The 23,154-nt window shown below is 58.3% G+C and overlaps 6 protein-coding genes and 2 pseudogenes across 6 annotated transcripts, besides 2 other annotated features; all 8 read left to right on the forward strand.

The window, feature by feature from the left end:
• Positions 1-1,202: 1,202 nt before the first annotated feature.
• LMXM_25_2380 (putative glutathionylspermidine synthase) lies at positions 1,203-3,362 on the forward strand (the record flags this gene model as incomplete). Its single annotated transcript, XM_003876250.1, has 1 exon — positions 1,203-3,362. One exon carries the CDS (start codon positions 1,203-1,205, stop codon positions 3,360-3,362), a length of 2,160 nt encoding a protein of 719 aa, XP_003876299.1.
• Positions 3,363-6,263: 2,901 nt separating this feature from the next.
• On the forward strand, positions 6,264-7,016 carry LMXM_25_2400 (conserved hypothetical protein; the record flags this gene model as incomplete). Its single annotated transcript, XM_003876251.1, has 1 exon — positions 6,264-7,016. The coding sequence occupies one exon, from the start codon at positions 6,264-6,266 to the stop codon at positions 7,014-7,016; it is 753 nt and encodes a 250-aa protein (XP_003876300.1).
• A 695-nt stretch (positions 7,017-7,711) lies between these two features.
• LMXM_25_2410 (conserved hypothetical protein) lies at positions 7,712-10,597 on the forward strand (the record flags this gene model as incomplete). Its single annotated transcript, XM_003876252.1, has 1 exon — positions 7,712-10,597. One exon carries the CDS (start codon positions 7,712-7,714, stop codon positions 10,595-10,597), a length of 2,886 nt encoding a protein of 961 aa, XP_003876301.1.
• A 1,702-nt stretch (positions 10,598-12,299) lies between these two features.
• Positions 12,300-13,085, forward strand: LMXM_25_2420 (conserved hypothetical protein; the record flags this gene model as incomplete). The annotated part of the gene is made up of 1 exon (XM_003876253.1): positions 12,300-13,085. One exon carries the CDS (start codon positions 12,300-12,302, stop codon positions 13,083-13,085), a length of 786 nt encoding a protein of 261 aa, XP_003876302.1.
• Positions 13,086-14,324: 1,239 nt separating this feature from the next.
• LMXM_25_2430 lies at positions 14,325-15,925 on the forward strand (annotated as a pseudogene).
• Positions 14,325-15,925: a sequence feature.
• A 730-nt stretch (positions 15,926-16,655) lies between these two features.
• LMXM_25_2440 lies at positions 16,656-17,601 on the forward strand (annotated as a pseudogene).
• Positions 16,656-17,601: a sequence feature.
• An 843-nt stretch (positions 17,602-18,444) lies between these two features.
• LMXM_25_2450 (histone H4) lies at positions 18,445-18,747 on the forward strand (the record flags this gene model as incomplete). Its single annotated transcript, XM_003876254.1, has 1 exon — positions 18,445-18,747. One exon carries the CDS (start codon positions 18,445-18,447, stop codon positions 18,745-18,747), a length of 303 nt encoding a protein of 100 aa, XP_003876303.1.
• A 1,886-nt stretch (positions 18,748-20,633) lies between these two features.
• LMXM_25_2460 (phosphoglycan beta 1,3 galactosyltransferase 6) lies at positions 20,634-23,084 on the forward strand (the record flags this gene model as incomplete). Its single annotated transcript, XM_003876255.1, has 1 exon — positions 20,634-23,084. The coding sequence occupies one exon, from the start codon at positions 20,634-20,636 to the stop codon at positions 23,082-23,084; it is 2,451 nt and encodes an 816-aa protein (XP_003876304.1).
• Between the last annotated feature and the right edge of the window lie 70 nt (positions 23,085-23,154).

The raw sequence follows: 23,154 nt of genomic DNA on the forward strand, positions 1-23,154 counted from the left end.
TCAAGTCGTGGCCACTCTGGTGTGTCCTCGGCGATACGGACGCGGTGGCATGTGTCCACGGCTGCGCATTCGCACAACGCCTCGTCCCCGTTCCGCGTCGGTACAGGGCCGGAGGTTCCTCCTAGGAGGGGCAGGGGAGAGGAAACGTGGCGGTGCATTGTTGTTTGACGATGACCGTTGCCGAAAACACACACGCACACGGACAGACCCACCAAGAGACGTGTAGAAGCCGGGGGATTCGCGACGCTACGAAGGTGCGTGAGTGAGATGACGGTGGCTTTTCTCGGAGAAGTAACAAAGCAACTGTACTAGCAAAAGACAGGCGTCATGCCGTACACATCAGCTGATAAGTCGGGTGACTTCCTACGCTCCCGTTTGCTCTGCGGTTTCTTGTCCGCCGCACACGCCACACAGCACGTGGGTAGTCGCTTGCAGTGTGAACGAAGCCCGTACGATGCAGTTCATTCTCTCAGATGGCTTCGATCACACACAACGCCGACGTGTGCGCGTGGATCGTCAAGCCCGCGTGAGCTTGCGCATATATGCACCCCGAACGTCCGCGCACTCACGCCTACATCAGTATATATGTATATATTCTGCGGCACTTTCACAGCCACACTTTACACCTCTCTCCTTCTCGCGGCTACGCCTACTCTTTGTTCCCTTCAGAGACGACGGCTGTGTTCCTGCTGCTGCCCACAGTTTTCGCTGACCCTCTCCCTGGCTCTCTTCATGCTGTGCGCAGAAGCTCGGGCGCACTCTGCTTGCGTTTCTCACGTTTTCTGTTGCGTTGTTTCTCGCTGCACACCCCACCCCCTTCACCGTGCCCTCCCACGGGGTGTGCTGGTGTGCCCTCATTTTCATTTGTCTTCTCTTTCCGGTGATGTTTCCTTCGCTTGCGCCGCTCGTTGACACACACGCCCATACACACATACGCTCCTCACGCACGAACGGACGCACGCAGGCGGCACCGATGGTGTGCTGCAGTGGTCTCTTTGTGAGCGCTGCTGCCTCGTTTGGGCGCTCCCCATCTTCACGTCTGAATCGTCTGCCTCCTCAGCGGCACTACAACAATTCTGCGCTTCTCCATTTGACCTGCTGCCTTCCTCGGTACCTCCACCGGCCCTGCGGCGCGCGAGTTCTTCTGCCGTGATGGCAACCTGCTCCACTCTGAGATTCACCGCCGGCTACGAAAGACGCTCATGTTTCCTCTGCCACACGATCACCACTACCACACGCACCACCGCGGCACTGAGCTGGTGCCCTTTGATCAGGTCATCGGTGTCACCCCAGATGGCCTGCCCGTCATATCCAACGGGAACGAGTTCCACTTCAGCAACCTCCAGTCTGTGACGCCTTCCTATCAGGCGCTCTGCTCCTTCGACCGCAAGGCGCCGGTAACTGTGCCGTACGCGAAGCTTGGTGTCAAATGGCAGTGCGTTGAGTTTGCACGCCGCTACCTCGCATCCCGCAAGGCTGTGTGGACGGCGCTCATGCCGATCGCCGCGGACATGTGGAGCGCAGAGACGCCGTTCGTGCACGTGCAGGATGGCACACCGGTGGAGTTCACGCGGACCCCCAACAGATCACACGGCCCGGCGCCGGCGATGTCGGATATCATCGTTTGGGGTCAGAGCGAGGAGACACCGTTTGGCCACGTCGCGATTGTGACGGAGGTGCTGCCGGAGGCGGTGCGGGTAGCGGAGCAGAACCAGGGCTTTGAGCGGTGGGCGCAGGGCATGCTGTACAGCCGGGAGATTCTAATGCAGCGCAGCAGCGCAGGCACAGTAGAGCTTGTAGACAACGACCCGGTGCTGGGGTGGGTGACGCTGCACTGCCCCTACTACGACTTTTGCGATGGTGATCTGGCCGACAAGTTCCGCATTGTCACCGGACCGGGCTGCATTGTGCGCCAGCCCTTCCCCAAACACGTGGAGTTGCCGTGGCTGCAACCAGAGGAGCGGTGCGACTTTTATCTGAAGCGCTCCCTTGCGATTGGCGGCAACGTCGGCGACGATGCGAGGGCGGAGGAGTGTGACGTGCCCAGCGCTTTTTACTTTCTCGACTATGACATCTGGTGCCGGCTCGGGCGTGCGGCTCACTCGCTGCACCGCATCGCCATGGCTGCCACAGCCAAGGTCCTCGACGATGCGGACTCGGCGTATCTCTTGGAGCACTACTTTGGGGTACCCCCAGAGATTCATCCGCTGCTGCGTCGCTCCTGGGAGATGATGCCGCCAATGTGTGGCCGCTTTGACTTCGGCTACGACGGCAACAAGGTGGCGATGCTGGAGTACAACTGCGACTCCTCTGGCGCGCTGCTGGAGTGCTGCAACACCCAAGAGAAGATGGCCATCTACTACGGCGTGTCGCAGGGGATGTCGACCGGCTCCTTCTTGGGGGCCAAGTGCTTGTCACACTTTGCGCGCCTGATGTCAAACGAGAAGGTGTGCCCCAAGCACAAGCTGATCCACTTCATGATTGACGACGACGACGAGGAGCGCTACACCGCCATGTGCATGATGAACTTTGCAGAGAAAGCCGGTTTCCACACGAAGCTTTGCGTGAAGCTCATCGACTTCCGTTACCGCGACGGCGCTCCTGCCAACGCCGCCCCGCTCTCCGTGCCATGCGACTACCCTATCATAGTTGACAGTGACGGCGACGAGGTTCTTATGGTGTGGAAGACGTGGTCGTGGGACACGGTGTTGAGACAATATCACCGCCAGCGCAGTGCAACAGACTCGATAAGCGGTCCGACGCTCTCTGACATTCTCCTCAACAACAACATTTGCGTCATCGAGCCGCTCTGGAAAGCTGTGACAGGGAGCAAGGCGATTCTCCCCTTTATGCACGCTCTGGCTCCTGACCACGAGCACATCCTCGCGGCGGACTTTGTGCCCACAAAAGACATCATCTCCCACCACTACATCTCCAAGCCCATTAACGGTCGAGCTGGGCAGAACATCATGATGTTTGACCCTGTGACCGACGCGTCGGAGCTGAACGCGGCTCCTCAAGGGATGCTCAGTGAGAGCTCGTCGCAGCTCTTCTCCAACAGGTCGCTGGCCGCCTCCTGCTCTGCGCTACAGAGCCAGTCGATAGACCGCACCAATGAGTGCTCGGCCGGCACCTTTTTCGCCTCCGCCGTCGTCTATCAGAAGCGTTTCTTCTTGAAGAAATTTGAAGGCAAGTACTTCCCCATTTTCTGTGGCTGGATGACTGACGACGAATTTGGTGGTGTCGTCGTCCGCGAAGACACATCAAAGATCACGAAGCTGGATAGCATCGTCATCCCCGCGCGCGTTGTGCGCGAGAACGTCTCTCTCGGTGTGGCGTACGCTGACGAAGGTGAGACGTAGCACTCACCCTCGCTGCGTCATTGATCACCGCGGAACGGTTGAGCGCCACGCACACTGCGGCGCACCAACACACGCGCACACATGAGCGCACGTGTCCTTCGCCGTTTATCTCTTGTGGCTCCTCATCAGCTGCAGCGGATGAGACAAGAAGAAGAGGTGACCGACACACACGCACACGCAAGCTCGTCTGCTTTTACAAATGCCGTTTGTGTGACTACCGTGTGCAGCCTGATCTGTTCCCCATCTCCTCTCCGGAGTTTCAACGCCATATTGTCACAGGGAGCCCACAAATGTGCCGCACCGCATTCCTCCCGAAACCTACACCTCGCGTCTGTACAATGGCAGGCGCAGCGGCAGTGAGATGACGCACCGCATTTCTCTCCGTTGATGCACGTGTGGTTGAGGTGCTTGCGTGACTGCCTGTGCGCGTTTGTTTGGTTGGATGGAGTGAGGGCGTGAAGGGAGGGGGCAGAGAGACTGCGAGGGCGAACGAGTGACACACGCATACACCTATACACATACACCTATACACACGAGGGCAGCAAAGGACGGACTGCTCCTCTGGTGCGCACGCCTTTTGAAACCCCTTTTTGCTTTTTTCTTTCTCTTCTCCCAACCCCTCCCCTCACTGAAGGCGAGGGGGGGGGACACACGCTTCCGTGCGTCGTGTCTCAGGGCCCCTCCACGTGCACCCCTTCCCCGCTCCGTGTGTGGCGAAGTCAGGGCAGCCCCTGCCCTCCCCTATTCCCGCCAATGCACAACCGCTTCTCGTGGTGACAGGGCCAGGCGCCTACGACGCTGGGGAGTCGGAGCGACTCCGCGCTACGCATGTCGGCGGCCTGGTCGTGGACGGCGTTGCACCGGAGCGACCTGCAGCGGTGCGCGCACGTGTGCCATCCATATGATGGGCAGCGTGTGTCGACGTGGCTGGAGCGTATCCCACTCGGCCCTCGCTGCTTAGTGGTGCGTGGCGCCTGAGCCGCCTCGCGAGGGCTATATGCACCACGTGGCCACCAGCATGGCTGGAGCGGCTGCGAGGCGACCTGGGATGCGGGCGGGTGCGTTGCCTTTGAGGCGGGGCCGCGCTGAGATGACCGGGACGCCGCACTGCTGTAGCGCGTGTGCCCACGGCTGCTGCGCGCCACGCGATGCGAGGGGAGGGGAGGGGCCCCGTGGCAGGCCCGGGGGTGCGGCGTTGACCTCGCGCTGTACGGCAGCGAAACGGACACGTTTCCATGTGCTCTCAGTCCCTCCGATATCGCACTGTTCTTGGCGTGGCGGCGTACGCTGGAGCGGCGGTGAGGACTTCTTCATCGGAATCGAACGCACCCCGACTCTCTCTTTCCTTCCCTTCCCTCGCTTCTCCTCCTCTTTTTACTTAGCACGCTCTGCTTGCTCTCCACCACTACCTACGTGTGCACGTGGGTGTCTCTCCTGCGCGGGGCGTGTGCGTGCGTGTCTGCACAACTCAGTGTGTGTTCTGTAGAACTGTTTTCTTTGTTTCTTGTGGCTTCTCCTTACATTTTATATCGCGCGGTCGTGGCGTTCTGTTTAGCACAGCGGACGAGAGAATACTTCTTCGCGTGTGGATGTGAGCCGGTGAGTCGAAAAGGGAGAGTACGCGGGTGACGTGGGAGCTGAAGACAGCGAGCATGAATGACGGAGCAACTGTGTCGGTGCTACCGTTTTCCACTGCCGGCTAAGTCTGCCCTCTATTCTTTTTAGCGCCATGCCAATCTCGCATGTTCATATACACCGCAGGTATGCTCTCTCCTTCGAGAAGACGCGACGCGAGCGGGGACACGGGCGCGCCGTAGCCGGAACGTTTTCGCGCTCGTTTCCGCATTGTTCTTCCTTTTCACTTACCGCATATCTTGTTATACCGTTGAGCATCTTCTCGCGTTTACTCTGGCTGGTGTTCTCTGGTGCTGTGTCGGTCGATCCCGCAGTCACTCCACTCAGACATCAACGAGGAACATGCAAAGCCACAAATGGAGTTGACGCGCACTGGTCATGAGCGTCAGTGCGCGGAGATGAGGTGACGGCGAGGCAGACGTCGCCATCGTGGTTGTGGCCGCAGTACCCCTATTTTGTTCTGTGTGTGAGTACACCTCCCTGATGATGCCGGCCGCCACAGGCTGGTATCAGGGTCCAGTGCCCCACGCTCTTTGTGGAGAAGCCGAAGGTCTCCGACCTGCCCTCGGGCACGGCTGGCGAGGTCTCAGTATCCAGCGGCCATCTCTGCGCTGGTGCCGTGCCAGAGAGCGTTGTGGTCATGACCGCGTTTGCACCGGCTCACTACGAATTGTGTCGAAGATTCCACAAACAAACATACCCGCCTACTGCTTCTCTGCGTCTGCTGCGTTGACGTGATGCTGAGCATAATCCTGGGCCTCGCCTGCACTGCATACAGTGGCTTTGCACTGGACTGAAGGATGCCAGGCTGTGTTGCTTGACCCCGCTCCGTGACGCAGCCGTCGTGCAACAGAGGTGGGTGAACTGTCGTCGTATGCTTATATAGCACGACTTCTTGGTAGAATGGCGCGCTGAGAGAGGGAAAGCTTGGCTACACCGAATATGCGTGCTGGCGTGTGTTCGTTTCACTGTTTACACACTCTGTCGCGCGCGCACTCTGAGGTCCTCTTCAACTCATTTTCTCTCCTTCTTTCTCTTCACCGACGTCCCTTTGCTCTATTTTCTGTTTTAAATGTTCCTCTCTGTGTGCTGTTCGTAACACACTCACGCGTCGTGGATGTGCTAGAAGTGTGTAGAAGCCTCTCGGCAGAGGCCCTTCTCCCTCTCTCTATCCATGTGCCTTCGGGCTGTTTCGCCACGTTTCACTTCATTGGTGGCGCCTATTCTCCTCTTCTTTCTCTTTCGGTGCGTGAGGCTCCTCCGGAGATGCCGGTGTGCATCGAGTGCGGACACGGTGTTCCGCGCATCATCAAGCCGGACACCGAAACAGTGGAGCGGTGCGGGGAGTGCGGGCACATATGCGACATCTGCTACGAATTCGGTGATGTACAGATTTGGATCGATGTGGTTCTTCTGCGCCACCGGGCGTGGGCGCATGTTCTCTTCAACCAGACTGACTATTACACAAAGCTCGTCATCTTCATGCTCTGCTGCGTGGTGGAGGCGGTCGTGGTGCACAGCCTCACCGTGCTTAAGGCCATTCCCCTCTTCACGGATGACCTCGAGAACAGTTCCCTCTATACCCCAGAGCGCCAGGTGCGATCGCTGCAGCTCGTGCGCATAATTCAGAGCGCCTTCCTGCCGCTGATGAACTACCCATCAGCAATTTTCCACCTCTTCATCTTTACCTTCACAGAAAATGCGCTTGTTGCCTCTATCGCCACGTGGCTCGGCCGCTTCTTCTACCGCAGCTACGGCCACAGAGAACGCCTGTGGTTCGTGGAGGCAGCCTTGGCCTCCTACGCAAAGCTGAGCTACGTCCTATTTCTCATCTGGGCCATTCCACCGTCGATGCTCCCTATGGTCGATTTTGTGTACGTTCTGTGGCTAGGATGCGCCTTCACGGTGCTCGGGTTCAATCGCCATTGGATGTACCCCGTAGTGACCGTCCTCGTCTGCGTCTTTGCTCGTGGGGTGTTTCGCCACCTCACGAAGTGGAGCCCTCAGGTGCTCTTCTAGCTGCGGCTTCCCTCTGCCACGTGGCTTCGTCTTTGTTTCTTTGCCTTCTTTCGTTGTCTATGCCTATGACGGCAAGATGGAGAGTTTAGGTGCTGCTTCTGCTGGTGCTGGTGTGACTATGGTGGGCACACGGACTCGTTTCTCTTGTTCTCCTTCGCTCCTTCACGGTCGCACCCCCCACCTGCCCCCCACTCCGCTCTTCACCTCGTGCCCACCTTCCACGCTCTGTCTCCTCTCCTACAAAAAACGCAGGAGAGGGGATGTCTGGCCAACAGATTATCTCTCTCTTTCTGTGTCGTGGATGATGTTGCCGCTGCTGGTGCTTCCCTTCTCTATTCCTCTCTTCCATTGTTACACCAGTCACGGTGTCGTGTTGCCGTGGGATAGCGACGCCGCAGCACCGCTGGTGCGTATACGTCCCGCCATCGTTCTTTGGCAGATGCTAGCTTCACCGATACACTGGACTCCACTTCCGATGTGTCTATCCTATCTTCTCTCTCTTCCACTCTGTCTGGTTCTATGACTTGGCGCCATACCGCACATTACCACCCGCCACGCTGCAGAAGCCTCTTTCTTACCGCTAGGGAACGTTATAATTTCCTCCTCTTTTTCTGACGCTTCATTGTGTGTCGACGCCCTCCCCCTCAGGGACGTACATCTCTCTCTCTCCTGTGATCTTTTTCTTTCCATACACCATGAGCCTGGAAGCGAAGATCGCAGTGTGCCTTCACGACCTGAAGTCGCCCTCGGATCATCCGGTGGCGCTGCGCTCCTCCCCAAACGGAGTCTCCTTCACATGCCCCCCATCCCTGAAGGGGGCTAACTTCCCCGCGAATGACGCGAACTTTTCGGTAGAGCATGTGATGGAGCAGCCGAACGCGGCTGCAATCCAGAAAAAGATGTTGTCCTCTGCTGCCTCCGACTTTGTGAAGAACCGTCAGAACCTGGTCATGTTCAGCTACGGCGTCCGCTCTACCCCGAAGCGTCAACTCATGTACGGCCACAAAGGCGAGGAGGGCTACGCGATGCGCGTCATCTCCGATGCAGTAAGCAACGGCCAGGGCATCTTCACCCTTTCGTGCTACATTTTTGGCCAGGACGAACACCTTGTGGATCTTATCTCGGCAGAAAACGAACTCGGCGTGATTGTCGAGTCGGTGAAGGAAGGCCCACGTGTGCGTATGGTTGAGCGCGCCAAGGTTAAGAATGAATCTGATGTGCGAGGCGTCTTCTCCAAGATCATGGAGAACTACCAGAAGCAGTTTGAGACCGTGCTGCTAGAAAAGCAGCCCACCCCCGAGCTCCAGACGCTTCCACCGTACAAGGGCGATACGATCATGCTGCAGCTGTGCCGCTACGAATCGGAGGAGAACTACAACAACTACGACGACGCCAACTCGATGACGTTTGTGGCTCTCGGCGACTCGGAGCGGCCGGTGCTGTGCGGCCTCGATTCTTCCCAGCAGGAGTTGTTTGAGAAGACAAACCGTATCCTGTTGTCTGCAGTGGGCATTGTGTCGAGCATCAAGTGCAGCCGCCTGCGCATTCCCTTTGGCAAGTCGAAGCTGAGTCAGTTGATGCGCCGCTGCTACAATGCCGAGAAGGGCAACCCCAACGGCGCCCTGAACGGGCCGACAAACACTGTCATGCTGATTCACTGCTGGACGAACGGCGAGTGGGCGGAGGAGAGTTTTCACAACCTTTCCATGATACGGCGCATCTGCAACACACTGGGCTCCTCCGGCATTGGCTCCATGCTGCGCGACTTGCCAGTGGAGAAGTGGCGCCTCGATCAGGACATCAATGAGCTGCGCGATGAGCTGGTGGTGGCGCGCACGGTGTACGAGTACAAGCCGTGCATCTACGAGTCCGCAAAGCCTATCGCGAACATCAAGGAGGAGGAGTTGAAGCGCATCAACGCCATCCAGCAGAAACGCAACGAGGCACACGAGAAGCAGCTCGCGATGATCCAGGAGAAGGCCATGGAGGAGGCCAAGAAGACCATCAAGGACCAGGAGGCGAGAAGCGGCGTCACCCTGGCGTCTCTCGAAAAGATGCTTCAGACCAAGAAGCGTGAAAACGAGTCTCTCCAGATCGAACGTGACAACATGACGCGCGAGTACGAGCAAACACTCGAAAAGATCCGGCGCAAGAAGGACAGCGAGGAAGACATTGTGTCTCGCCTCCGTGAAGAGACAAATCAGCTGGAGGAGGAGCTGGGCGCGCGCCAGGCGGCCATCCTGAACAAGCAAAAGCAGCTGGATTTGGCAAAGCTGGACAAGACCAAATGCCGCGAGGCCATCCTGCGCGAGCGCGGCAACGTGGAGGCGATGCGCAAGACGCTCCTGACTGAGCGGCGCCACCAACGTGAGCAATGGATTAAGCAGATCAAGGAAGTCAACCAGCAGGTGCTGGTGCAGCTCCGCACTATGGCTGATGAGCGCAAGCAGAACGGCGAGACAGTTTCGGTGAAGGAGGAGGCGTCAGAGAAGGCTGTGATTGAGGACATCAAGACCATTGAGGAATACCTGCCAAAGCTCATCTCGCTTGAGGACGTCCCTGTCAACCCGGAGGAGACGGAGACCATTCGCCGCCAGTTTGATGAGGTCTTCCTGCAGGAGAAAAAGACGTACCTGATGAAGATTGATGAGGAGAAGGCGCGTAAGGAGAAGCTAGAGAAGGGCCTCATGGCGTACCGCAACCGCGTGGTCGAGGTGGCGCACGCAAAGAAGAAGGAGAACATGCAGGATGCCGCGAGGAAGGACCAGCACCTCACCTCGCTGGTCGAGCAGGTGCTCACGTACCTGCGCAACGGCGTGAAGATGATGAAGGTGTCGAGCAAGAACCACGTGCGCTGCCGCTTCTACTTCATCTCTGATGATGGATGTCGCATCCACTCATGCGATCTTGATGGCCAGGGTGCCCCGATCAACCGACGCAAACCGCCAGTGACGATCTGGCTGCGCGACATCCGCAAGGTGGTACTCGGCGTGTACACCGAATCCTTCGTGTCCTTCAGTTCCGAGAGCCAGCTCGCCAAAGCGCGCGCGGAGGCTGTCACGGACAGCGGCACATACCGCAATGACGTAACGCAGACCATCACGCCTGCGAACATCGGCCTCAACAATTACCGTGCATTCGCACTGCTGCTGCGTGGCGGTAAGTCACTCGAGGTGGTTTGCTACTCTGACACGGACTGCGAGGCGTGGATGGTGGGACTGCGGCGTCTTCTGGGGATCAAGACGGTGACTGAGAAGCAATTGGAGCAGCATATGGAAGGTGAACGCCCTCAGGAGGTCTCTGTGGTGGAGCAACAGGTGGAGATGAAGTTCGGTGGCCTCCTTGACGTGCGCAACATGCGCGGCTTTCTCGCACTCTCCGCCGAGGAGGCCACTTTGTGCAGTGAGAGCCACATTCCACCGGCACTCTTCCTGCGCGTAAAGCAGGAGATGGTGGACAAGTCTCACACCGGCTCCATCACCACCTACGACGTGCGGGTTTCCTCTGGGCTCGACTTGGTGCGCTCAGGTTGCATCTACGACTTCTTGGTGCAGCACCACGTCATCCCACTCCCGTTCTAGGCGATGCGTCGCGATACCACGAAGCACGTACGTTTTTTTTTCTTGACACCCACATCATACGCTGTGGATGTTCGCTTCAAGAATTTTATGACTATCGTGACGATGACGACCGAGACACCTTTGGTGCGTGTCGCAGCGCGTTTTCACGCACGCCGCTGTGCTCTCCCACTTTCCCTTTGATGCTTCTCTTACACCAACGTTTTTCTTGTTTTCGCTTTTGCCGCCTCTCAAGTGCGCGTCGAAAGTCTCTCTCTCTCATATGCTTGACGTGTGGGGGAAGGACGTGGAGAGGGATGGTGGTGGTGACGGGGATGGTGGTGGGAGCACAAACACCCACGCAAACGAAGAGGAGACAGCATTACCAGCACGTTGGGACGTGAAATAAACTCTAAGGATGCACGTGCACTGCTCTTCTCAGATGCGTCCTCCACTTCTCATTGACTATATATATATGGGCGTAGGGGTGTCTCTCTGTTTGCTTGTCATTGTGTGTATGCCTCTCTGATCTCTGACCTCTCTCCCTCTCTTGCTGTCTCCTTCCCTATTGCTGTGCTGTTTATTTATTTCCTTGACGCGCTTGCCACCCCTTTTCTACCTCCTCCTCTATCATGGTCTCTGTGTCTATATGTGTCTACGCGTCTGTGTGCTTGTGTGACACCGCCTTCTACATGTTCTTTTTTCATGGTGGCCTGCCTTTGCGCGCGCATGGCTTGATACTGCGGGTTGAGGAAAGGTCTCCACCTCCGCCAGCTCACCTACACGGAGACCCACGCGGGTGGACACCGACGCACAAGCGTACGCGCGATCATACACACTTGATTTCGTAGAAGGAAAAAAAAGGCCCTCAAGGGCATCGCCATCGACACATGCCAAACGGATTTCTTCCCTGTTCATCGCTTTTTGCTTTCGAGTTCGTTTTCTTGCTTCACTTAGCGGTGCGTTGCCTCACATGTCTTCTGCCGACGTCTCTCTCTTTCTCTCCCGCCGGACCCCTTGTTTCACTGTCCGCACCTTCGTTGGCTCTCTCTCTGGCGACCGAAAGACCCCAAACAAACATGAAGACACGCGTCACGCCTTCAAACGCGCGTGCCAACGTAGAGTGAGACAGAGAAAGTGGAATACCTCTGCTCACTCTGACCGCCTGAAGAGCAACATATGCCGGTGGTGCCATCGCTGTAGGCTGAGGCAGGGGTGCGACGCGTAGGTACATCTCTGGAGTGCAAAGACTGGTGCTCCGTTGATTTCTTTGGTTCTCACTGATGCCACGCACTGCCGGCACCCCGCTGGCACCTCCGTCGTGGTCAGAACCGGGCCTCACTCAAGGGGCTATCCCAACCACTTGGTGCGCCGTATCAAATGTATCAGGGCCATCTCTCTCATTCTCCCCGCCGCGGAGGTCGAGAGACAAGCAAAGACATTGCACTACCTCGCCCGTCCCCTCTTTTATTCTCGCAACTACTGCCCTATCTCCTCCCCCTCCCCCTGTCGTGATCGCTTGCCATCGATGCTTCTCTGCATAACTGCTGCGTGTATGCATGTGTGTCTGTGGGTGCGCGCACGGCACTTGCGTTGCCTCCCTCCCTAGACGCACCACCACCGTCTACATTAGTGCCAACGGTGATCGAGTGAGCGCGTGCGCCTCTTTCTCTGTCTTCGGAGGTGGCTGCTTCACATCTAGGGCGAGCAAGCGCTCTAACCTGCCATGGCGGAGCTCCTCAGCAAAAAGATGTGGCGTCTCAAGGATGTCCTCTTCAACGAAGGTGCAGACCAGGTAGTGCGTATACTGAAGATTGATCATCCGTTCCGTCGCCAGCGCATCACCATCGTGCCCACTCCGCGCTACGCCACAGAAGCTTACTTGACGGACTGGGTGTACCAACCCTACGTGAAGGAACACATCATGTACGTCAGCAACGACATCTACAATCCGTTTTACGTCTTCCTGTGCCGCTCGCTGCTTCGCAAAGGCAAATTCCCCGAGTACGCCTACTTTCACCCCATGGGACTGCCGGACTGTGTTGACGTGAACCTCAGCCGGCGTGCCTTTATCAAGAAGGAGCAGCCCTTCAAGACGCCGATGAGCACCATCCTAATGACGACAAATCACTTCCGCGACTCGCACCACCCCTGGGTCTCACGGCGCACCGTTAACATCGTCGGCGAGCGGTATGTTGTGCATCCTAAAGAGGACAAGCAATCGATGGTGTTTGTGCTGCCGCCTGCCTATGTGCCCGATGTGGTCAACACGTTGCAGGGTCTTGGATTCGCCGTGGCCGACACGGTGACCGCCTCCATTGGAGACGCGGCCACCATCAATAAACTGAACAACTGGAGCAACAAGTGCCAGCTGCTCGTGTTGGCGTATCTCTGGTTTCTTTTGGCACTCTTCGTCATAGGCGAGACCCGCCATATTCATCAGCTCTTTCAAGACTACAAGCGAGAGCTGATCGAGAAGGCAGGCAAGGACCCAGCAAAGATGGGCCTGTAGGCACCGACGGCAGCCAAGGAGGGGGATGGGGAAGGGGTCTACCGCTCTCTCGAGGCCAGCGTGCGGCAGTGTCCCGACATCCACTTTCAGCATCTCCCTTTTACCTCTATGTGTATTGTCGTGCAACCCGCCTCGTGGTCCCGCGCACGCATGTATTGGTGTGCGAGGATGGGCCACTGAAGCAGTTCATCCGAGGACAAGGCAGACGTTGACGACTTGGGGTGTAGAGGAGGGCATACCGCATGAGACATCCTTGATCTTTGCCTCACGAGAAGGGCTCTCTTTTTTACAGCCCTCGCTGCATCCCTCACACACAGCTCGAGGCGCTTCATTTTGCATGGCATGCTGCAAAAGGCGCACTTTTTATTGTCGTAATCACTACAGCGCAACTGAGAAAACAGCAACGCAAAACGGGGGCTTCAGCGTGGGGGTGCTGCTACTCAACTTTTAATTTTGGTAGCGCATCTTCTCCCGGTACGCCCCGCTCTTACTCCTCTCCCTAATGCTACGAGAAGCTTGAGGAAGGCGGCGCTGCACCGAGTGCGAAGTATAGGTGCCTCACCGCCTGCCTACTCGGTTCTTGCACACCTTCGACACCCCCCTTTTCCGCATGGTTTCTCCATCGAGGGCCTCCGGCTGCGCATACTATTCACGCAGCACTTTTTATCTTCTTTCCACATCAGCTCTCCTCCTCTCTGGTGAAAAAGCATCAGAGACACAACCAGCACCGACGCCTCTGTGCATCTGTGCACCACCGACACACCCATCTCCCTGTTCGGTCAGTCGCCGTTTTCTTTCCATCCTTTCCGATCCCGTTTTTTTTTACCGTATCTTTTTTATGGTCTTGCCTGTGTACAGCGGCATTATCGTGTCACACTACTGCCCAACTCTGTCTGTCTGCCCGCCTCGTTTTCAACTCCGAAGCGAACGCTTCTCACGCGGTGCACACCCTGCTTTACATCTCACCACAAAACAACGGCAGTGACAGTTTCCGGTGCTGCAGTGCTGCACGCGGTGCGTGAGAAGATGAAGGAGGCCACCGTGACCGCACTCATCGTCCCTAGTAGCGACACGCACAACAGCGAGTATGTGGCGACGCACCTGCAGAGCCACGCATTCGTCTCTCACTTCCACGGCAGCGCCGGTACCGCCTTGATCACGATGGAGAAGGCGCTCCTGTGGACGGACGGACGCTACTGGTTGGCCGCAGAGGAGGAGAAGTACCCCGAGTTTGAACTCATGAAGCAAGGAAAGCCAGAGGTCCCGTCGCTCGACGAGTGGATTGCCGTCAATCTCGGCTCCAAAGCAGTTGTTGGCATGAGCCCGTACGTCGCCACCGTGGCGGAGTGGGAGCGGCTGAGCAAGAAGATCAATCTGTGTCCGGTGGCGAACATCGTCCAGGACATGATGCCGCCGGAGACGAACGTGGAAAAACTGTACGTGCGCCCCGCTGAGTTCTGCGGTGCCACCTGCCAGGAGCGGCGCGCCGCGATTCTCGCAGAGATGGAGAAGAAGGACTGCGACCTGATCATTCTGTCCGCGCTGGATGAGATCGCGTGGTTCACGAATCTGCGCGGCGGCGACGTGGACTACAACCCCGTCTTCTACGCGTACGCTGTCATTGACGGGCACCACGAAAAAGTGCGCCTCTACGTGAACCCAGACAAGGTCACAGGTGCAGTGCGCCAGGCGTGCGAGGATCACATCGACTTCTACCCGTACGAGCAGTTCGAGGCGGATCTCAAGCAGCTACCACAGGGTCGCAAGGCCCTCGTCGACGAGCGCCAGACGAGCGAGGCCGTCTTTCGCATCTTGAAGGATGTCGGCACCAAGGCAGTGCGCGTCGTTTGCGGCCCCGCGCAGAAGTTGAAGGGGGTCAAGAATGAGGTCGAGCTCAAGGGCTTCCGCGACTGCCACGTACGCGACGGTGCTGCACTGACGCGCTACCTCGCCTGGCTGCACGACCAGGTCGTGAACAGGGGTGCGACGGACCTGAACGAGTACGACGCGGCCACGAAGCTCGGAGGAGTTCCGCGCGCAGGGGGAATACTTTGTGCAGCTCAGTTTTGGCTCCATCTCGTCCATCGGCCCTAACGGTGCAATGTGCCACTACTGCCCCCCCCCCCGAGACGGGCTCTGCCACCATTCGCGCGGACCAGCTGTACTTAATCGACAGTGGTGCGCACTACTGGGACGGTACCACCGATGTGACGCGCACTATCTGCTTCTCAGCACCGTGTGATGAGCAGCGCGAGGCCTACACGCTTGTGCTCAAAGGGCACATCGCACTCAACAGTATCGTTTTTCCCAAGGGCACAGGCGGTGCCCGTCTCGACACTCTGGCGCGTATGGCGCTCTGGGGCGTGGGACTGGACTACGCCCACGGCACTGGGCATGGCGTGGGATCCTTCCTCAACGTGCACGAGGGCCCCCACGGAATCGGCATTCGCCCAGTTGCTACGGAGGCGAACATGGAGCTGCACTGCATCGTGTCGAACGAGCCTGGCTACTACAAGGACGGGCACTACGGCATCCGCATTGAGAACCTCGAAGAGGTGGTCGAGTGTCGGACCAAGTACAGCGCGACCGGCTTCTACACCATGTCGCACCTCACGATGGCGCCCCTGTGCCGCGACCTCATCGACGTGAGCCTCCTCACAGAGACGGAGCGCGCCTGGGTAGACCGATACCACGCCAAGGTGGTGACAAGCACCATGCCGTACCTGCAAAAGGCGGGCGACCAGAACGCCATCGAGTACCTCAAATACCATGCGCAACCTCTCTGTGCGGTGAATGAGGCGCACACCGTGCTCAGCCCAGACGGGAAAGGTGCGAAGTGAATCGTTGCCTCGCCGGGCAGGGAGGTGGTGGTGGGGGGCTCAGCGGCAGTTGCTGCACTGCTTTCCCGCGTCACCGATTTCTCTTCCGTTGCGCCACGGTTTGTTTCGTTGCTCCGCTTACGACTCTTCTACCCGCACAGGGACAGCGAGACGGGGGGGTGGCGACGGTGGGACAGAACACACCCGTCTGCCCCTCACCTTACTACTGGGCAGCCTCGTTGGAGGGGCCACGTACATTGCGCCCGCAGAGGTAGCTGGACTCTGCCCTCCCATAGGCACCCCTTTCTTCCTGGCCTGATATTCCTCCATGTGAGAAGCGAAAAATATAGACGTGTGAAAAAGCGAAACACGGACGTCAGCGAGTTGCTTTGCATCCGTGCGTGCTCTTTCCTTTATCATGCGGTCTCCTTCACGAGGACGCGCGGGGCGGAGGGGTGAAGGATCCCTTACGATATCCACCACTACGTGCGTGCCGGCACCGCCGTCCTCCTCCAGCTCAGTCCTAGGCTGTATTTATGTGCGTCTTGTGGCACGTGGGCTTGTAGCGAGGCAGCGTTCATGAAAGGTTTCACACCCCCTCCCCTCATGCACGTGTGCGCAGACGCAAGCTGTTTTCGTGCCACGTACCGCCGCCGTACGCGTGTGTTCCCCTGCGTCGCGTTGCTCCCCTTATCTTTCTATTCTTCGGTCTAACATCCCCCATCTTCTCGTTCTCTGCCACATCACATGATGTCTCTCAGAAGGACGTCACCCTCACGCACACGCTCCGCTATTCCCCGTACGACCAACGGGCTCACCATTGATCGCGGTGGTCGGACCCCACCCGGCATTTCAAAAGTCGCTCGCCTTTGATGAGCTTCGCGTCCATGACGTGAACCGCGCTGCAACGGTGCACAGCTACACGAGTGGCAAGGACACCAACGTTTGCCGTGTCTCTGCGTGCTACAAGGAAAGTCCGCACTTCTGCAGGACCCCATTGCACACGCTTGTCGGCGGCAAGGCAGGTGAGCGCGTGATCGACGTGTTCCATCAGGAGGGCATCGCGGTTCATCCTGTCACCGCACCGGCAGAGACCCAAATCTTCATCACCTGCCTCGACACCCAGGACAGCACGATGACGGAGCTGATCGAGACCGCGGCGGCTGTACCGGAAGATGCTGCAAAGGAAATGAACCCAACACTCCTCTAGGCACTCGAGCATGCGGGTGGCATGACGATCATGGGCAGCTTCCCAGACGGCAACAGCCCCGACCTCTACACCCGCTGGACGGAGATGGCGGCGGCGGCGCAGAAGCCTGCTCTCATCGGCGCCGGCAAGGGGATCGGGGCTTCGCTGAAGGTGCCAGGCGTCCGCTCGATCCTAAAGGTGAACATGAGGGCGCTGACCAAGCCCACGGGTCAGTCAACACCGGAAAGCGCATTCGAGCACGCTATGCAAATGTGGGCAGTGCGTGTGCTGGCCGTCACTGATGGCCCTCGCTCTGCGTATATCCAAGAGCGGGGCCAGCGACACGGCCGGTACCGTTTTTCTCGCCGAGTACATTCACGGCACAACCCCGGTGGAGGCGTTCCGGTTGACCCTGGCTGCGGCCTCCGTCAACTGCCTTCAACGGGAGGCCGGCGTGCTTGCGCAAAATGACATGAGACGTATCGCCGGCGGCATCACGATGAGGTGATCGCGCACACACAGCTCGCCTAACACACGCGCGTGACTGTCCTCCGCACATGCGCACACCGCGGCCCCCTCCCAACGAAAAAGAATAAGGAGAACGAAAACCTATACCCACGAGGAGAGCGCGGTTGGGGACGAGGAGCAACACCCACAACGCAACACCAGTGTCTCCTCCTCCTCCAGCTCTCTTTCCGTTTCGCGCGCTCTACTTGGTTTCCTTTCCACACCCATCCTACGCACTGCATGTGCCCATCCCTCCGCCATCGCCGGGATGGGATCCTCCAATCCTCTCGCACATCCGCTTCGCCTCGCACCGTTGATCCTCTACATGACTGACCCTGGGTGTATGTGTGTATGTGTGTGGTGCCAACATGGTTACTTAAGCACATCACAGGGTCAGGCAGCTTTGCGGCATGCTGCATGGTGGGACGCTTCCGCTAGCGCCGAGCCTGCCATCCGACTACCCTTCACACGTACACACAGTAGCCCAACACGGTAGGGGAGGGGAGTCGTGCAAAAAAAAAGGGACATGCATGCGTCGCCTTCTCTGCCTTCCCCTGCGTCGATTCCGTGTTGTGTTGCCTCTTTCTTCGCTACCTCAGGTGTGCCCCGTTCCACAGCCCCACACCCTTTCTCCTGCTCGTCTGACTCCACATCCCTTGCTCTCTCTTCGCACTACTTCCTCAACACGCGGCCAACTCATTTCTTGTCGCTCACGCATCCACTCGTCTCCCCACCCAAACGCACCCGTGCACACACACACACAAGAATCCGCGATCTACTCCGCACGCCGCGCTCCTCTTCTCATCTCCTTTCCCCCCACCCCTCCTCCCTTCACATATCAACCATGGCCAAGGGTAAGCGCTCCGCTGATGCCAAGGGCAGCCAGAAGCGCCAGAAGAAGGTGCTGCGCGACAACATCCGCGGCATTACACGCGGCTGTGTCCGCCGCATGGCGCGCCGCGGTGGCGTGAAGCGCATCTCGAGCGACATCTACGAAGAGGTGCGCCGCGTGCTGAAGGCCTACGTGGAGGACATTGTGCGCTGCAGCACGGCCTACACCGAGTACGCCCGCAAGAAGACCGTGACGGCGTCTGATGTTGTGAATGCGCTGCGCAAGAAGGGCCACATCCTGTACGGCTACGCGTAAGCGCTCGCAGAGCCGTTGCACACTCATAGATACACCTTTTTTGTTCGTGCCGACATTTCTTTTGTCTCCTTGGTTTTTGACTTCCCTTCTCCCCACTATGACTTCTGTCTCGTGCTGACGCCCTCTCCCTCAGCCCTCGCTGTTCGCTGGGCACAGTACAGAAAGAAAGCAGAACACACCAACCCCACTGCATACCTGAAGAGAGTCCGTGCGCTGCCGTATCTGAAGCACGCTCTCGGCGTCCGTGTCTATGGAGGCTGCGTGCAACCCCGCCCCCTCCCTGCCTCCCTGCCTCCCTCAACGCCCGCGGACACCGGAAGTCATCACGCGGGATGCCGGGTCGCCACTTCGACAGTGTCACTCCTCCGCCGCTTGCTCGCTTATTCTCTACGCCACAGCACCATGCGCTACCTTTCACTCTTTGCGCATCTCTTCGTCTCCCTATGTTCTCTGTTCACACACATGACACGCACGAGCGCGCAGACGGAGGCACCCCAAATGCAGAGGACACGTGGGATCGTGCATCCACTGCTCACCTTCACGAGGCAGATGCCGGGAGTCGATGGGCGCTTTTTACCGAGATTCGGGCCAGTGGGGAAGAGAGTGCATCAGTACGGCCAGCGGCGCGAATCAAGGAAAAAGTACGAGCTCTGAGAAAGGCGCGCCTGCGACCGCCTTTTCCCGCTTCTTCGGCCTCAGACGCCTGTGGCGGTCTCCCCATCTCGACTTCCCACGGTAGACTTCCTTCTGTTGCTCCCTCACCCGCATGCGCGCGTGTGCGTGGCAGATTGGGATGCGGATGAAATCAAGCTCGCCATGCCCTGCTTCCTTTTCCTTTCCCGGTGCCTGTGCCCGACCGGTGGGGCGGGGCTCAGCAGCCCATGTTCGATGGCCTTGTTGGTTTGGCCTTTGCGCTTCTTTGGTGGTCGACGCTGCCGGCTGTTTTGTACTTTGCTGTAGTGCACAGCGTGTCGTGGCACGGCGCTGCTCTCTTTTGCGTTTTCGGCACTGCCTGCACACCGCACGCCACGTACTCTGCCTGTGCCTCAAGCGGTACACCATCCGGGTACAGGCTCGATCTCACTCCCCGACAACCGTGCACCCGTCCAACGCGCGCCGCCCTCTTCTCCTGCACCTCTGCCACTTTTGCTTTCCTCTCCTGCGCGTGTGTCTACTCCTCTGCCTCTTCTCGTGTAGAGGGGGAGGGGGCATCGAGACGTGCAGGCTCTCCCTCTTCTGCTAGACGCTGGGGACTTTTCATCGAACCGCGGTGAATGCCAACGAAAGGTGCAGTGGAGTAACTGCCGCGCGCATCCTTGCACAGGAAAGACTTGCCCGCTTTCGTCTCGGGGAAGCGAAACTCAGACCCTTTTTTGTGCAGCCGCCGCCTGCACGACCAAAGAGGCTAACAACCTCCCCATTCCCATAGCGCCGCTCCGGTGTTGCTCGACGCAGGGGCATCTTCCACTGTCACTTCGACCCGTCCGCTTCGCGGGTCCGTCCACCATCCCACGGTGGCCACCTTCCCTCAATCCACTCCGCCTGTCCTTATCTGCCTTTCCTCATACTCCGCCCATTTCTCCATACATCCACCCACCCACGCACCCCACGCACACCCACGCACAGACACACGCAAGTGGAGGGGGACACCTCCGTGGACTGGCGCACCCTTTACAGTTGCACCGACACGCTCACAACTCTTCTGCACCGCTGTCCGGTGTTATCGTGTAATTCTCTTCGACTGCCCTTGATCCCCCCGCGTCTCTATCCGTGGCCCTGCTGCTTCGCTGTACACGGCCAAGAGTGTCCTCGTGCCACTTTGGTGACCACCTGCACACCTTAGGTCTCCTTCCGCCGCCACGGCACTGCGCGTGAAGTGCACCATCATGCAAGAGGAGAACAGCGTGCCAGCGGCGTTGGCTCCCAGGGACACGGACCGCCTCGACCCTCTTCAGCTGCTCTCCTCCTCTCAGAGGCACTGCGGGCTGAGCAGCGCTGCGGAGAGCGGACAAGGGTGTCACTCGCGCTCACGCGGCAAGCTGGAGGTGGATTCGACTCGAACACCGAGCGGTGATGAGAGGAGCACTGGATCATTGTCGAAAAGGGATGACTTGTCGAATGGGGCCGCAAAGAACCCCCCGCTCAGGTTTAGCGGGCATCCTCGCCAATTAACTGCACAAGGTCTTCATTCACACACTCAACACCGTCGTTTGGTGGCACTAGCCGTCTCACTTGTCTTCATAGTCATGGTTCACTGGTCCATCAGCGAATTCACGACCAATGTCGGCTCACAACAGAAAGCGTCGATGCGGTTGTCGAAGGAGGAGGCCCGTCTATCTCAGTTTCCATCGCCGTTTTCGGTCGTGGTGCGGCACGAGAGTGCGATGACGCGGTTGACGACCAAACAGCGTGGTCTCGCTGCCGCTAGGGCTGACTCTCTGGTGCGGCTGGACCGTGATCAGCTGCCGTCGTGGACGCTGCGCGTGATCGACGAGAACTGCGCAATGTGCTTCGACAGTGTCACGTACGCTTCCGCGGCCGCTGCGGATCCGGAGACATCGACTGACGAGACGGGAAATCAGAGGCGGGAAAGGCTTTCCGTGTTCGCGACTGCATCTGCACCGCTGGGCCTCATGGGGCCGATGCTGTTTGCGATGGCGAGCGTGACGGACGACGTGGATGTTGCAGCGGAACTGCCGCTGTGGCAATGGGTGACCCGGTCGTACGCACAGCAGCGCCGCTTCGTCCACGCGTCGCAGTGGAGGAGCACAGGTGAGCGACCGCGACACTTGATCGTGATGGGCATACCTTCAACGGACCAGCCGATGCGCTACCCGCTTCGGGACGCGCAGCGCGCAACGTGGTTGACGTACCGAGAGGTTGCGCGCACCGAGAACAATTTTACGGGCGCGCTGCTGCAGCTCTACGTGTTTGCTGCTGCGGAGCGTCCTTCTGAGGACGCAACGCATTCGACCGTGGACATGGTGCAGCTGGCCCCAACAGTGAGCGAGTACGCTGCCGCGACTGCACAGCGCCGGGCTGTAGAGAGTGGGGACGTCAACAATGCCCCCACGTACGTGCAGCGTCGCGTGGTGCTGCGTGATGGGTGGCGCGGCATCCCAAGAAGCGATGACGCGGCGTGGAAGTCACCCTGCGCTGGTGTACGGTCCTCCGTGGTGACTACATCACGTCGTGTGGACGGGACTTCGTCACTCGCGACTCTTTCAGCCCAGTTGTCGCTGCCCGTGACACCTGCCTTCACAGCAGCGGCGCAGTATGTGTGCCACGTGTCTGCTGCACTGTGGCAGGAGGCGCTGCACTATCGCAACTCGCTATGGCTGGACTTTTTGACGGACCGCAAGCCGACCACGAAAAAGAAAATGGGTATGCGGATTTCGTGGGGTATCCCGACAGAGGTAGGCATGTCTCAAAAGGTCGTCATATGGCTGAACTACGCGTACGCTGCGTTCCCAGACGTGCCGTACATCATGAAGGGCGATGACGACATGTACCTGAAGGTGCCACAGTACTTGAGCGACCTGCGGCATGTGCGCGGTGGGTGGCGGAAACCGCGCAACTTGACGGCGACCATTCCATACAATGGGGTTATCCCACCGACGCTGGGCATCGACGACACGGAGGAATGCCTGTATCGGGTGTGGTGGTGGTTCGACAATCACAAGGTTGTATTTGGCCACGGTCCTGGCTATGCACTAGACCGTCGTCTCATCAAGGCTGCACTGAACCCATTCGATGTCCCCAACCAACGTTTGCTGATGCTATTAACGATGCCGTACACCGTCAGTTATCACAGCCATTATGTCAGTTTGCTCATGCAGTACGAGGACCTTTTTGTCGGACGGCAATTGCAAAAACATGCTGCTAGGGTGAAAGAAGTGTGCATGAAGCGTCCACTGCGCTACGTATCGGACAAAGAGCCACGGTCGCTGCAGGTGCTCCGACCCGCGTCCTCCAAACAGACCTGGATATGGAGCTCGGTACTGATGCACTATTCTATGCCGGCGATTCCTTACTTCATCCACTACTACTTCAAGAACGAGTTCAAGGTCGCCAAGGCGGCTGAATGGGCGCTTAAGCAGGGCATCAGCGTCAGCGCCATCGAAGCGAATGCTACACAGAAAATGAAGGAATGGGTGGCGTCACAAGTGCCGACGACGCTGGCGGGCATTGCAAGGGTGCGGAAGGTAAGATGGGTGCGCGGAGACCCACGCACGGCATATGTTGTAGCTGAGGGCGATGCTGTTGCGGTGTATGATATTCCGTACAGACGTCGCACCACCACACTTGTCGAATTTGCCATCGAGTCTGGAAAGTAGTGCAACACGTTTCTTTTTTTGTTTTGTCGCCGTCCACCCTTGGCCTTCAAGCATGACCTCGAGCACCTTG

This window comes from Leishmania mexicana, chromosome 25 (genome assembly GCF_000234665.1).
Source record: "Leishmania mexicana MHOM/GT/2001/U1103 complete genome, chromosome 25".
Classification (NCBI taxonomy): domain Eukaryota; phylum Euglenozoa; class Kinetoplastea; order Trypanosomatida; family Trypanosomatidae; genus Leishmania; species Leishmania mexicana.